The sequence below is a fragment of the Anolis sagrei genome, chromosome 6 (genome assembly GCF_037176765.1).
Source record: "Anolis sagrei isolate rAnoSag1 chromosome 6, rAnoSag1.mat, whole genome shotgun sequence".
Taxonomy (NCBI): domain Eukaryota; kingdom Metazoa; phylum Chordata; class Lepidosauria; order Squamata; family Dactyloidae; genus Anolis; species Anolis sagrei.
In genome coordinates, this window is record NC_090026.1 from 110,113,435 (window position 1) to 110,129,254 (window position 15,820).

Here is a 15,820-nt window from a genome sequence, read left to right on the forward strand (position 1 = left end):
TGTCTCATAAAGTCAATGATTCAGCTACTACATTACAATTACAAAATAAGAACACTTCCTTGGTGTTATGTCATATTTCCTCAGGACCTAGTGAGACATAACTGGGCAGAAATGTTTGGAATCTATTATAACAATTCCACATTTCCCTTTGGGAGCACAAAGAGGTGCACAGTTTATATGTTTCATAAAAATCAGTAAGGTTTTATTTACATTAAGTCTAGTCGTATCATCTCCATTTCTAAGCCGAAGAGCCGGCGTTGTCCGTAGACACCTCTAAGGTCATGTGGCGAGCATGACTGCACGGAGCACTGTTACCTTCCCACAGAAGCAGTACCTGTTGGTCTACTCACATTTGCATGTTTTCAAACTGCTAGGTTAGCAGAACCTGGGTCGAACAGCAGGAGCTCACCCTGCTTCCCGGATTTGAACCGCCGACCTTTTGGTCAGCAAGTTCAGCAGCTCAGTGGTTTAACTCGCTGCACCACCATATTATTAGTAGCCAAATGATCAAAAGTGTGGAAAGAAAGATCAATTAAGTAGTTTGCAGATAATAGATTTTCTGCCACCCAGCTGCACCATCATCCTGTTGCCTGCAGTTAAATGCACATTTATTTCATCCAAACTGCCTCCAGTCAACCACAAGCCCTGCCCAGTACCCCCTAGGTAAAATCATGCATGATACCTCAAGTAAATCAGTGTAAGACAATGTATATCACTAGCAAAATGTCAGACAGAAGTCTTAATAGATACTGTATAAGTAAATGATTACGGTATACAACATTCTTTATTTATTTCTGTTTATAATATTTTAAAAAATAGCAGCAGAGTTCTCTGTGTATATCTGTCTGATTGTAAACTAAATTATCCCCCCTCTATTTCATCTAGATAGGTTTTTATCTATTTCCACAATAGTGAAGCCTATAAAACAAGATTTGGAAATTTAAGGCAGATTTACAAGAACGCAGCTCTTACACTCTTTCCCCCATTACTCAAATCCTAAAATCCCCCACAGTATTTGCATTAGCTTCCCTTTATTTATATTCAGTTCCTCATGCCTCTTCCCCCATCCAGCAGCTGACAGGCACTTTTAATTTCCTCAGCATTGTGGATTCTTTGAACCTCACTGGATCCTTTCAAGTCCCTTCCACCAGCATTCCCTTTTCATTCCGTTCAGATAAGCGCTGATTACCTAGAAGGCTTATCTGACCCAAAGGGCTAGGTGCGCTGCTATCTGGAATTCTGCTTGGTTGCTGCCTGCGTCACTGCACATGGGAGCCAGAAGCCACTTTCCAGTATAATACAATATTGGCAGCTACACCTTCAGCAGACAGAGGCAGAGAAATAAGATTCAAATCCAAAAGACTGGGAGCCAACCCTTTTCTGTCTTAAAGTGATTAAATTTAGAATGAACGCTGCCAGCCTGCTTTAAGTCACACTTGTCCAAACAAAGAATGCAAGGTGTCAAACGTATCTATCTGAGTGAGACACTTCCAGCAGATCCCCCAATGTTTTGGTTGAAGAGACAGCTGAGAGACAAAACCTGTTCTGTCTTCCACTTGGCAATGAAGAGTTGATGACACAATGAAGTCACCCTCCTTTGTTGGGGTGAACGCTGTACTCCCACCACCTCTCCAAAAGATACAGCATGATGCTGAAAGCTTGAAGGAGACCTCAGTTATGAAAATTTAGGTGTCTTAGACGGAGGTGGATTAACTAAGATTACCAAACCAGCAACTGAACTAATGTTTACCCAAGGCTTACATCATATTGAGACTTACATCTGAGTAGATTCCCATCAGTTTACAGTGCTAGTGAACTTAAGCGCTCAGGATGGGCTTGAGTCAAGGCCCCTCCCATTCATGCCAATTAATCTAACCACTACAATGGCACTGTCTTATACAGGGTGAGGCAGCATAACTTCCTTTTTTCAAAACTTAATAAAACCCATTGTATGAATCAGAATTTTTTTTATAATGTAGGTGCATAGCTAAAGTTTTGTTTTACGTAGTTTTGAAGATCAAATTAGGTAGGTGACGTCCCCCATTCTCCATACACCAAATAAACCGATTTCTGGCATTTGTCATTATTCTTGCCAGCATAGCAGGCGTTATGTTGGCAATTTCTTCCTGGATGTTGGTTTTCAAATCTTGTAGGGTCCTTGGACGGTTCACATAAACACGGGATTTCAAAAAACCCCATAGAAAAAAATCACAAGGGGCCAAATCTGGAGCGCGGGCCAGCCACTCCAAATCCGTTCGAAAAGTAGGCCTCAACGGCAAAAGCACGCTCCTCACTGTTCCAACGCATGATGGTGACTGAACTGTGTCAGGACAAAAGTTTATACTCCCGTCTCTCGAACGAGACCACTAGTGCTCTGCTACATCTTCAACCGACTGAATGGAGCGCATTTTAAAAAAGTTATGCTGCCTCACCCTATATGTATGCTACATTAATACTAAAATTATTTCACTGTGTAAGTATGTTTGTGGATTCAAGTCACCTGTTGATTTACGGTGACCAATGAGTTTCATGGGGTTTTCTTAAAAAAAGGAATACTCAAAGGTGGTTTTATGAGTTCCTTCTTCTGAAATATAGTCTACAGCACCTGGCATTTGTTGACATTCTCCCATTCGGTTTGGGTCCAGGCTATTTGTCCAATCACATCTCCCTACATAGGCCATCTTGTGCACCGCGGTCAGTGGAAGAGGCCCTGCTCTCGGTCCCACCCCCATCTCAAGCACGGCTGGTGCGAACAAGATTGCTACCCAATCTTCGTGATTGCTCCCCATTTCTGGAACTCCCTCCCTTAAGAAATAAAAATGGCCCCCACCCTCCTCTTGTTTAAGAAACTTTTGAAAATGCATTTATGCACTTTAGTGTATGGAAAGGAAAAGGACTAAGATACCTTCATCCATAGGAATGCTGGCAGATCCATTTGCATTATACGATGGCTATGATACACTTTTAATAAACACCTGTGCTAGCCATTTCAAATGCAATTTATTTCTAACTGCTTTTAATGATATATGTTTAATGTTCACGCATGTCTTAGTTTATTATCTAATTGATTTATTGCTACCTAGTTCCCATTTCAACGTTCAATCTTTTTCATTATAAGTTTGATGTTATTATTATGCATTATTTTGTATTATTTCTGATGTTGTTTGTACTTTGTAAGGCATTGAATATTTGCCTGTCTCTGTCTATAAACCGCCCTGAGTCCTTTTGAAAGAGAGGGAAGTCTAGAAATAAATTATTATTATTATTATTATTATTATTATTATTATTATTCAAGTAGTAACCAAAGCTAACACTTAGCTTCCAAAACTGAGCTATTATATTGTTACATTATTACACTGAGTTACATTGAGATATTCTGCAACAAAATATTCCAGATCTATTTAGAGTCAGCCCTGAATATCCACATATTAGGCATCCACCATTCATAGCTTGAAAATGTTTGAATTCAAAAAAGAAAACCTTGATTTTTATCACACCATTTTACTATGTTATTATATATAATAGTATTTGAGCATCCATGGATTTTCAAAAGCACAGGGTCCTGGAACCAAACCCAGGTAGATACCAAGGGCTCACTGTTTTTTGTAGCCATACGTCTCCTTCAGTTCTCCACCCTATTGTAAGGATAAGAGAAGACCATCCTTGTCAATGAAGAATAGAATTCAGTTAAGACTAACGTGGACACCAGTTGTATAGACTTCCTTACCAGTCCTCAGGATATACACACAGACACCCAGCACTGCCTGGCCTTGTGTGTCACACACTCTAATCCTAGGGCAGCCCCGTCAGCAGAGACACTGACACTACAAGCAAATCAATCCTCTCAAAAAGTAATCTCTGCACTAGTCCAACTGCAGGACAGATGGCTTTGTACAACTGCTGATATAACTCTGTCTTACACTAAAAATCAAATCGGTATTATCAACTCATTTATCACTTTAATACAGAATTGGGCTAAACCCACATAAAGCAGAAAAAATTAGGGATTAGCCTAAAAGATGCCATTCAGTTCTTTCTTGTATACCTTCACACCGAGAGACACCTTTCCCCTCTCCTTTCTTCACCGATTGTTAACATCCACTTTTGCTTTCAAAATATGATCAGCAGGCTGTGTGTGTGGTTAAACAAGTTACCATTAATTTTTAAATAAACTTTTCTGCTTCAGGGTAAAGCCTGTGCCCTTTTGAAACCATTTTGAAAACAGCCAGCAATACCACACAGGTCTGCCAAAGTTTCATCCAACAGAGAAGGAAGGGGGTAACCACACACCAAGCAGGTCAAAACATGTGCTGCGGTTGCCACACCACTGAATTTGTCATATCTCCTATGAGAATAACTAAAAGGAACCTCGCCTTTTTTTAAAAAAAGCATTTGTATCAGCAGCTTTCCTTGGGTGGAGCAAGAACTCTTTGAAGCAGAAAAACAGTTCAGCTCTTATCACTGTAAATATATAGAGAAGAGTTCAAACTCTGGCTGCTGACATTTCCAAGAGTTAAAACTTGCTCTCCCTCAAGGACTTTCTGGGTAAATTCCAATGAAGTCTAAACAGGAAAAACATTAATACTCCTTTGCAAAGCAATATTCAGACTACATGCTAGTTTGTGTGAATTATGACAGATTTACACCTCATCACAACTTTTTCACATGTTTTTTTCTCTGTTATGCAAAACATACTGTTTCAGGCATGTTTATAACCACACTTTTACCATACTGACATTACTGACCTATCCCAGTAGGATTTCCACAGCTCCTAAATTAGATAGTTTTAAATGCAAGTGAAAAATGTTATGCAATGTCCAGATACAGAAAAAGATTTTAGCTAAATTATCAGTCCATGCAAATCAGCAATAGAACCAAAGTGCCCCTTCCTCACTGGCCCTGTAATTTGATTTCTGCCTTACTTATTAAGGCATGGTTTAGTTACACGTAGATTACATATGAAAGACCTGCACTGCTTAGCATTTGTTATCTGCGCTCAACTCAAGGTGTTAATTCTTAACTTTAAGCATCTAAATAACTTAGGACCTGGTTATTTCCAAAGACAGCCTTGTTATGGAATCAGTTCAGTTATTACAATCAGCAGAAACCACCCGTTTAGAGAGTTGGGTTATGACTCTAGAGGCCAGGGTTCAAATCTACTCTCAGACATTGGAAGGTCTTAGGCAAGTCTTGCTCTCCCAATGTGAGAAGGAGCCAAATCTGGCCAAGAAAACACCATGATAGGGCTCCAATGGATCAGAAACCATTTGAAGGTACCCAACAACAATACAACAAGGACCCATGAAAGAAAGGGCTTTCACCTATATCAATACGGGGGCCCAGTGGCACACTGAGTTAAACCCTTGTGTCAGCAGGACTGCTGACCGAAAGGTCAGCAGTTAGAATCCGGGGAGCAGGTTGAGCCCCCGTCAGTCAGCTCCAACTTCTCATGTGGGGACACGAGAGAAGCTTCCCACAGGATGGTAAAACATCCGGGCGTCCTCTGGGCAACATACCTGCAGACGGCCAATTCTCTCACAATAGAAAAGACTTAAAATTTCTCAAGTTGCTCCTGACATGAAAAAAACCTATCTCAATCCCAAACTGTACAATGCTTCCCCTCAAAGTTGAGATTGTACCTCATGCTCTCAGCTTTTGGGGGCTGCAACACATTTTTACAACTTGCCCCTTTACATTGCTTTAATCATTTCAATGTTGTTTTTAATGTGATTCCACTGCTATTTTTTAAAATATATATTATTACTGTTTACTTGAATTCTTGTATTCCACCTTGGTGACCTTCATCATTCATATGTTACGTTATGGATGAAAATACCAATGAATCAATTATGTTTAAAAGTTAAGAAGCTTAGCATAAGAATTATGTTATCATGTGGATTTATAGAGGTAACAGGAAGGAAGGGTTTCCAAATTGTGCACACCACAGCTTACCAGAAAATCCACAACTTTTCAATTTATTGTGACCTCTTCTTCAGGAAATTAATTTAACAAGGAGGAAGGAACTCTGAGGAAATAGGAAAAGAAATGTGGCTGCATCTTCAAAACTATCTGGTTTTTATTTCCGCATAAGCTTTTCTGGATACAAACCCATTTTTTGGATGCACTGCAGAGCAATAAATGTTATAGAAGCCACACAGAGAAGCCTCTAAAATACCCTCCAGGTTACAGACTCTCTCCAACAGATCTGTTATATCACAATGTACTTTGAACAGTGAGGCTGGCATCACAAAGAATATTTAACTTTTTCAGTCAAGTAATCTATTACTAGGCTATTCCAAAATCTCCAATGATGCCTGATAAAATGTTTTCCTGCTTCTCAAAATGCTTTAATATGTATATAACACTTTTCATTAGCATTCCACAAACATTATCTCAATTCTTGTAAGAACCCTGTGAATTAAACTGGAATTATCCCCAATGGAGACAGAAAAATAGCTGTCAGCCTAAAAATATTCAACTGACTGTTTTTTTAAAAAGCAGGGACTTTTTAGCTGACAGCTCCCTCTCTTCATGATTGTGATATATCATATGTAAATATACAGCTTTCAAAAAGTTTCCTGCACAAGTTTCACTTTGACTAGGACTGATGAGTGCCGCAAGTTTATTATTTGAGGTGGGGATGTAATGCACAATTTCAAAAGCAAAGCCATTCGGAGTTAGACTTTCCTTTGAGATCAGGCATGGGCAAAGTTCATCCTTCCAGGTGTTTTGGACTTCAACTCCCACAATTCCTAATGGACGGCTGTTAGGAATTATGGGAGCCGAAGTCCAAAACACTGGAGAGCCAAAGTTTGCTCATGCCTGTTTACATCCTGTCACTCATTTCATAGCTTCTCAATATTTAAGGTTATCAGCGTCACTACACCTCCTATATCCAAACAAGTATTTATGTCATCTCTCTCTAGAGCAGGGGTCCTCAAACTAAGGCCCAGGGGCCGGATACGGCCCTCCAAGGTCATTCACCCGGCCCTTGCTCAGGGTCAACCTAAGTCTGAAACTATTTGAAAGCACACAACAACAACAACAATCCTATTTCATCAGACAAAAGCAGGCCCACACTTTCCATTGAAATACTATTAAGTTTATATTTGTTAAAATTGTTATTCATTGTAATTATTGTATTGTCTTGTTAAGGGTTTTTTGCAATACATATAAGATATGTGTAGTGTGCATAGGAATTAATTCATGTTTTTTTCAAATTATAACCCGGCCCTCCAACAGTTTGAGGGCCCGTGACCTGGCCCTCTGTTTAAAAAGTTTGCGGACCCCTGCTCTAGAGACTATATACTAGTCAAGGGCCTGAAATTTGTCCCGTTCATTTCATTCTTGTTTCTATGTCGTTCTGTCCATTCAGAGGGCACGAAACGGAAAGGCCCCTCCTGAAACGAAAAATGCAATCGATACGAAAGGCAGGTGGGCCTGCCTTTCAAATGGATTTCGTGGGGCTTGGCAGAGTTCGCAGCCAAGCACTGAATAAGGAGCGGTCCCTGCCAGACCTGGGTGCGTAGTCCCAAAGCCTGCAAAGCACCCAGACCTACGGGTGCAGACTCTAGTCTATGCGCCGGGGCTTAGCAAGGTCTGCATCTGAGCGCCAAATAAGGAGCGCTTCATACTCGGCGCTTGGCTGCAGGCCCGGGCACATAGGCCGGGAAGTCTGCACCAGTAAGCCCACAGCGCCCGGGCCTAGGGGTGCAGGCTTTGGGTCTACACACCTGGGCCTCATAGGGCCTACAGCCAAGCGCCAAATAAGAAGCACTCCTTACTTGGTGCTCGGCTGCAGGCCCTGCCAGGCCCGGGTACATAGCCCCAAAGCCTGCACCCGTAGGCCCAGGCGCTTTGGATCTATTATTTATTTATTTATTTATTTCGGGTACTTTTACCCCACCCTTCTCAACCCCCGAGGGGGGACTCAGGGCGACTTACAAAAAAGGCACAATTCGATGCCTGTACAAATTACACATAATGTACAAAACCATAGTTAAAACAATTATCACAGTTAAAACAATCAAAACAATCAATATACAACACATCATATAAAACTATGGGTGAAGCCCCCCCCCCCCCCCTAAAAAGAATGCAGACAAAAACAAAAAACAAATATTTGACCTCCTGATTTTGGGAGGTTCAGACGAAAATGGATCGAGGTCCCCATCGAAAGCCAGGACACGAAATGGATCAAAGTAAGTCCTAAATGCACATGAGTACTACATACTCTTTCCTCCCTATTGGTACCCGTATCTCAATGGACACAGACTACATACAATCCAGTTACATTTGGGGAGAGACCTACATGAAGAAACCCATATTCTGATTTTGATTGCTTAGGGAGTTACTAGGTATCGTAACAGCGGATCTGTGTGTTTCAGCATAGAACTGGCACCAAATATTTGGAAAGGGGATAAATGTGTGATGAACAAATAGCACAGATAAGGAGGGAAGAATCCTCCTAATGTACACTCATTTCCTGCAATTTCCTATCATTTTTCTCCTAGGCAGACACACACAGATATCGGAGTTCATCTGAGGAGAACCGCACCACAGGAGAACAGACAATGAGGAGGTACCCTGCAGACAGACACGACATTTCATGTACTTCTCAACAGACTTCTATACTTCATAAAAACAGACCCCCATGCTCATATTTCCATGCAATTTATGTTTGAATAATACTGTGCCACAGACACAAGTACCTCGGCCTTCATATTTGCAAATAAAAGATCACAGAGGAGCAAAGGCAATGCGAGGAGCAATGAGAGAGCCGTATTTCCTCCAGAATGCCATGTACACAAGTGAAAGTCTGAAGAACAGTTGAACTGTACATACAAAGACTAGAAAGGACAGCTAATGCTGACCTCAGGAACATTAGCAGGCAATGGCTAGAGTCAGACAGACCTGCAACAGGTTTCGTAAATGTTTGATCTAGATAAAAATCCATGCAGAATTATTAAACTGTGGTTTCTAAATATTAATCTGAACAGAAATGCACAACAATATTGCCAATAGAGATTGCAGCTGTAATCCTATACACATTTGTCAGGGAATGTTAGTGTGATATCCACACTGGGTTATGCTATGCATGTTCAATTAGAACACATACAGATCTGTACATCTATGGGGATTTTTCCCTCTTTGGGGGTGCAAATGGGTTTATATCAATCAGGCACATATATTAAAAAAGGTTTCAGGGAGAACAGACAAAGAAATTACAGGAAAAATGGCATTCCTTTACTAAGTAACTAGGAAACTTAAAGATAATATCAGGTTAAAATATATATCTGTATGTATTGTCGAAGGCTTTCGTGGCTGGAATCACTGGGTTGTTGTTCGGTTTCCAGGCTGTATGGCCATGTTCCAGAAGCATTCTCTTCTGACATTTCACCTGCATCTATGGCAGGAATCCCCTGAGGTTGTGAGGTCTGTTGAAAACTAGGAAAATGGGGTTTAAGGTAGCTTCCTGAGGTAGGTGTGAATGTAGCAATGGGCCACCTTGATTAGCATTTAATGGCCTAGCAGTTTTCAAGGTCTGGCTGCTTCCTGCCTGGAGGAATCATTTGTTGGGAGGTGATTAGCTGGCCCTGATTGTTTCTTGTCTGGAATTGTTTCTTGTCTTGTCTCCCACCCTGGATATTCCACAGATATATAAACCCCATTTTCCTAGTTTCCAACAGGCCTCACAACCTCTGAGGCTGCCTGCCATAGATGCAGGCGAAACATCAGGAGAGAATGCTTCTGGAAAATGGCCATATAGCCCGGAAGCAGCACAACAACCCTATATAGCTGTGGGTTGTTTTAATTATGAAAAAAAGCAAATCCATGCAATCAGAGGAATAAACGAGTGAGCTCTTTCTCCTGCTTGCATGCCTGGCAGTTCAATTCTCCCATATTCAGATCATTTCAGTATCGTTCAGCACAGCATCATGTCATGGACGTAATTCATTTAGCCTTGGTAAAAATTACACGCCAAATATTAAACAAACAGCATCCCCAGAGAATTCATTTTGCCTTATTAAATTACATGAAGTCATTCATGAGGGAGAGTCTGTATGCGCCTGCATACAGAAGAGAAAAAGAAGAGGGGATTGCTTCTCTTTTTATAAATACGGGATTTCTTCCCATTGCTACGTGAGTGAATGTGCCAAGCAATTCTTCACTGGTCACTTGCAATCCTTTTTCACCCCCAAAAATGGGGTGGTGGTGGTGGATAGATTGGATCTGCCCACTTGAATATCCCCCCAAAAGAAGCCGGATGTCATTATGCACTTCCATTCGGAGGCCAGCTTTACCACTGGCTTTCAAAATGCACAAATACATGAACGTTGTATCACTACCCCAAAGAGAAACAAATAGGGAAGGAAGGAGAAAGAGAACAAGTGAGAGAAAGAATGAGGAACTCAGCATGAGGAAGAAAAACAGACAGCTATAGGCTCCGGATTAAAGCAGTGTACTGTTCCTCCCCAAACACAGCTCTGGACACATCCAGAAACACAACACAAGGAAGCCTGTCTCATACTAAAGAATCCCTAAAAGGCACACCCTTAGATCCAAATGTCAGGGGGGGGGGGACCAGGCTAGAGGCACATCTGTACTATAGAACTGGCGCAGTTTGACACCACTTAATACTACAGGAATCTTGGGGTTGGTAGTTTGGTGAGACATTCATTGACAGAGAAGACTAGAGACCTTGTAACACAACAGCTCTTGCAATCCCACGGATTGAGCCATGGCAATTAAAATGGTAGCAAACTGCATTAATGCTATAGTATAGATCAGGCATGAGCAAACTTTGGCTCTCCAGGGGTGTTGGACTGTTAGGCATTGTGTGAGTTGAAGTCCAAAACAGCTGGAGGGCCAAAGTTTGCTCATGCCTGGTGCAGATGCATCTTCTGAGACATTGTGTTGCCTTCCCACACCTTTTCTCTCCATGCAAGTATCTGCAGAGATACTTGCAGGACTACTTCAGCAAGCAAGACTCCAAAAGTGGCAGGCTAAAACCTGGAAACTCACGCCATGGTTGATACCGAATGAGAGACTCCTGCAAATCACTTCTGTTAGCTTCTGGTGTGAGAGAATCAGCCACCTACAAAGATGTTGCCAGGGGGATGTCTGGATGTGTTGCAATCCTCCAAGGAGGCTTCTCTCGTGTGTCTCCTCTCAATGAAGAAATCGTTTTCTAAGATCTGCAGAGATTCTCACAGGAACACCCCAGCAAGCGAGAGTCCAAAAGTGGCAGGCTAAAACCCAGAACCTCAAACCATGACTGTTACTGAATGAGAGACTTCTGCAAGTCGCTTCTGGTGTGAGAGAATTGGCCATCTACAAAGACGTTGCCCAGGGGACATCTGGGTGTGTTGCAATCCTTGGGGAAGCTTCTCTCATGTCTCCCTTCAATCAAGAAATAGTTTTTTAAGATCTGCAGAGATACTTTCAGGAACACCTCAGCAAGCAAGAGTCCAAAAGTGGCAGGCTAAAACCCGGAACCTCAAGCCATGGCTGTATCAAATGAGAGATTCCCTTTCCTGGGTACATAGGAGACTCTGCGAATTAGAAGGCGCTGAACAGACTGCACTCTGGCACCACGAGGTGCAGAGCCAACCTTAAGAAATGGGGCCACAAAGTGGAGTCCATGACATTTGAGTGTGGAGAAGAACAAACCACATACCACCTATTACAGTGCAGTCTGAGCCCTGCCACATGCTTCTTATAGCAACACCAGAGGCACTCCAAGTGGCATTTGATAATGCCAAGTTTTAAAACTTTGTGTTTTTTAAATACATTACAACTGTACTCTCGGTTTGCTTCTGATACGGTAAATAAATGGACAGGCATGAGCAAACTTCGGCCCTCCCGGTGTTTTGGACTTCAACTCCCAAAACTCCCAGCCATCTTACCGGCTGTTAGGAATTGTGAGTTAAAGTCCAAAACACCTGGAGGGTCAAAATTTACCCATGCCTGGTGTAGATGCACCTTCTGAGACATTGTGCTGCTTACCCCCTCTCTTTTTCTTCATCTTTATTTCTCTTTCCTACCCCCTTATTCTCTCTCCCTGGTTTGCCCTCCTCTCTTACCTCTTTGAACCAAATTTGGCTTCTTCTCCCCCCCCCCCCCCAAAAAAACCCCAACCATCTTCAGCACTCTTCCAAGTGTACATCTGCATCAGGCATGGGCAAACTTGGGCCCTCCAGGTTTGCCCGGGCCTGATCTACACTTTAGACCAATGGTTCTCAACCTGTAGAGCAGTGGTTCTCAACCTGTGGTTCCCCAGATGTTTTGGCCTTCAATTCCCAGAAATCCTAACAGCTGGAAAACTGGCTGGGATTTCTGGGAGTTGTAGACCAAAACACCTGGAGACCCACAGGTTGAGAACCACTGCTGTCGACTTATTATAGTTTGACACCACTTGGACTGCCATAATAGTAATAATAAAACTTTATTTATAACCCGCCCTATCTCCCCGAGGGGACTCAGGGCGGTTTCCAAACAAAAAAATGGCAAGCATTCAATGCCATAATGAAAACAAAACCAAATTGAACCAATGAATGAAACAACATCAATATAAACTTATAAGCTTACTAATTGGAGCTAGCTATAGGGAACATACCCAAGCAGCTCCTCTGGATTCCGACAATTTTCTGGGCTCATTTCAAGATGCAAGTTATTACCTACAAAGCCACATATGCTTTGGGTCCTTCATCTCTTTCTGTGAACCAGCGTGGGCTTTGAGATCAGCAAGGGAGGCCCTTTTCTCGGTTCCACTACTGTCTCAAGCATTTTCTTTGTCATGTCAGGAGCGACTTGAGAAACTGCAAGTTGCTTCTGGTGTGAGAGAATTGGCCGTCTGCAAGGACGTTGCCCAGGGGATGCCTGGATGATTTGATGTTTTTGTCATCCTTGTGGGAGGCTTCTCTCATGTCCCCGCATGAGGAGCTGGAGCTGATAGAGGGAGCTCATCCGCCTCTCTCCAGATTCGAACCTGTGACCTGCAGGTCTTCAGTCCTTCCGGCACAGGGGTTTAACCCACTGCGCCACCGGGGACTCCGTCTCAAGCATGGTTGGTGGGGATGAGAGAGAGGACCTTCTCAGTAGTGGCTCCCTGGCTCTGGAATACCCTCTCAAAAGATATTAGGTTAGCCCCCACCCTTGACTCTTTCCGATCCAGCCTAAAAACATTGATTTTTAAGCAGGCTTTTGGCCTTGAGTAGGCTGAAATGGGCCCATATGAGGTTGACACTTTGGCACTGTAATTGTGATTTGAAGGCTGCTAGTTTTAACTACAAATGTTCTGCATTTTAAACTGTGTTATATTTTATTTTATGTGTTAATAGTGGTTGTTATTATAATTGTTGTGCTATATTGTTTTTATACCCATGTACCTTTTATATAATATACTACATTTGTAGTGCCTTGTTTCTCAAGTCACTCCTGACACGACAAAAAAAAGTGCCTTGTAAACTGCCCTCGTTCCGTTTTGGGAGATGGTGTTGGGATAAATAAAGATTATCATTATCATTATTATTACTAACCAAAAGTAAGTAAATTAAAACAACGTAATTACTTTAAAAGCATAATAAAACTGCCATGGCTCAGTGCTATTGAATTCTATGAATTGTAGATTTACAAGGTCCTTAGTCTTCCCTGCCAAAGAATTCTATAGCCTCACCAGATGACAACACACACAATTCCATAGCGTTGAGCCATAGCAGTTCAAGTGGTGTGGAACCCCAGTACTTCTACCATGTAGGCTGCACCCCTGGTCTGGTCCACCTTAGGGTGCATCTATACCAGGCATGGAATATTGTGTCCAATTCTGGGCACGACAATTCAAGAGAGATATTGACAAGCTGGAATGTGTCCAGAGGAGAGCGACTAAAATGATCAAGAGTCTGGAGAACAAGCATGTTTAACCTGAAGAAGAGAAGGCTGAGAGGAGATATGATAGACATGTATAAATATGTGAGAGGAAGCCACAGGGAGGACGGAGCAAGCTTGTTTTCTGCTTCCTTGGAGACTAGGACACGGAACAATGGCTTCAAATTACAAGAGAGGAGATTCCATCTGAACACGAGGAAGAACTTTCTGACTGTGAGAGCCATTCAGCAGTGGAACTCTCTGCCCCGGAGTGTGGTGGAGGCTCCTTCTTTGGAAGCTTTTAAACAGAGGCTGGAGGGCCATCTGTCAGGGGTGATTTGAACGCAATATTCCTGCTTCTTGGCAGAATGGGGTTGGACTGGATGGCCCATGAGGTCTCTTCCAACTCTTTGATTCTATGATTCTATGGGCAAACTTTGGCCCTCCAGGTGTTTTGAACTTCAACTCCCACAATTCCTAACAGCCGGTGGGCATTGCAGTCCAACACTAGGATTCCTGGGAACTGAAGTCCAAGACACCTGGAGGGCTGAAGTGTGCCCATGCCTGATTTACACTGTCCATTTATTTATCGTATCAGAAGCAAACTGAGGATACAACTGTAATGTATTTAAAAAACGCATCCCTTGGGTGACGTCTTTGTAGACGGCTGATTGTCTAACACCAGAAGCGACTTGCAGCATAGAATCATAGAATCAAAGAGTTGGAAGAGACCTCATGGGCCATCCAGTCCAACTCCATTCTGCCAAGAAGCAGGAATATTGCATTCAAATCACCTCTGACAGATGGCCATCCAGCCTCTGCTTAAAAGCTTCCAAAGAAGGAGCCTCCACCACACTCCGGGGCAGAGAGTTCCACTGCTGAACGGATCTCACAGTCTGCAAATTCTTCCTCATGCAACCAAACAAACAAAAACACTGTCCAGCAAACACAGTTTGACACCACTGTGGTTGTTGAGGCTCAAGGCTATGGAAACCTGAGAGTGGTAGTTCCATAAAAGTCTGTCCACTACAACTCCTAGCATTGAATCCTGACAACTCAAAGTGGGGTCACAATGCACCCATTGGAAGTGGGCAAGGGCTCTTGCAAAGGGAGGAAGGCCTGGCTGGCCTTCCTCCCTTTGCAAGAGCCCTTGCCCACTTCCTGTAAGGCGAGTGGCTCCTTCCCCCCTTCTTCCTCCTCCTGCCATGGAGGCGAGCAAGAAGGAAGGAAGGAAATGAAGGCAGGCGTGGGTCTTGGCCCCTTCCAAGGCGAGCCTGCCTCCCTCCCTCCCTCCTTGGCTCTCCCTTCTTACCTGGATGTAGTTGTTTTCGCAGTAGTCGGCGACCCTGGTGAGGTTCTGGTAGCTCTCGAGCAAAGCCCGCTTCCCAGAAGGGATTTCCTCCTCTAGTAACATCTGCAGCTCTGCCATTTTCCTCCCCTCCGCATCGCTCCCTTCTCCCTTCCAGAGACAGGCGCCCAGACCCCAGACCCCGCTCTCTCGCTGCCTTCTCGGTTATGGCGAGGGGGGAGATGCCGCCTGAGCCTCAAGAGAAGGAGAGAGAGAGAGGAAGAAGGAAGGAAGGAAGGAGAACAGAGGCGTCGCTTTCCCCACCCACACTCCCTCCTCGCCTTGGGCTTTTTTTTTTCCTTCCTTTCCTCCTCCTTCTCTTCCTCCCCCTCCTCCTTCACAGGAAAAGGCGCTCGCAAGGCACGCTGGGAGGTGTAGTTCACAAGGCTTCCTTCCTGGCCAGAAAGTGCTTCTCTGTTGCTGTCCATCCCTTGGGTTCAGCTGCACTGGTTCTAGGAGGGGAAAAGTTGTCCTGTCAATAGGAACCTGGGAGTATCAACACTGGCATATCATGCAATTTGAAAGTGGACTATATGGTCAGTGTAGCCCAGTACAGCAAGGCAGGGTACCCTCACCCAGGCCTGTAGCGAGGGGGTGGTTTTAGGG

General features: G+C 43.3%; 1 protein-coding gene across 9 annotated transcripts in view; it reads right to left on the minus strand.

The window, feature by feature from the left end:
• ABI1 (abl interactor 1) overlaps nt 1–15,531 on the minus strand; it is a 121,241-nt gene extending 105,710 nt beyond the window's left edge. For 4 of the 9 annotated variants that reach the window (XM_060782449.2, XM_060782447.2, XM_060782445.2 and 1 more), the window contains exon 1: nt 15,179–15,529. In XM_060782449.2, the coding sequence (XP_060638432.1) occupies nt 15,179–15,295 (117 nt within the window). In that variant the 5' untranslated portion in view covers nt 15,296–15,529. Of the gene's footprint in view, nt 1–15,178 lie in introns of all 9 variants that reach the window. The other 5 variants (XM_060782443.2, XM_060782448.2, XM_060782451.2 and 2 more) reach the window with 2 other exon arrangements.
• Nucleotides 15,532–15,820: the final 289 nt, after the last annotated feature.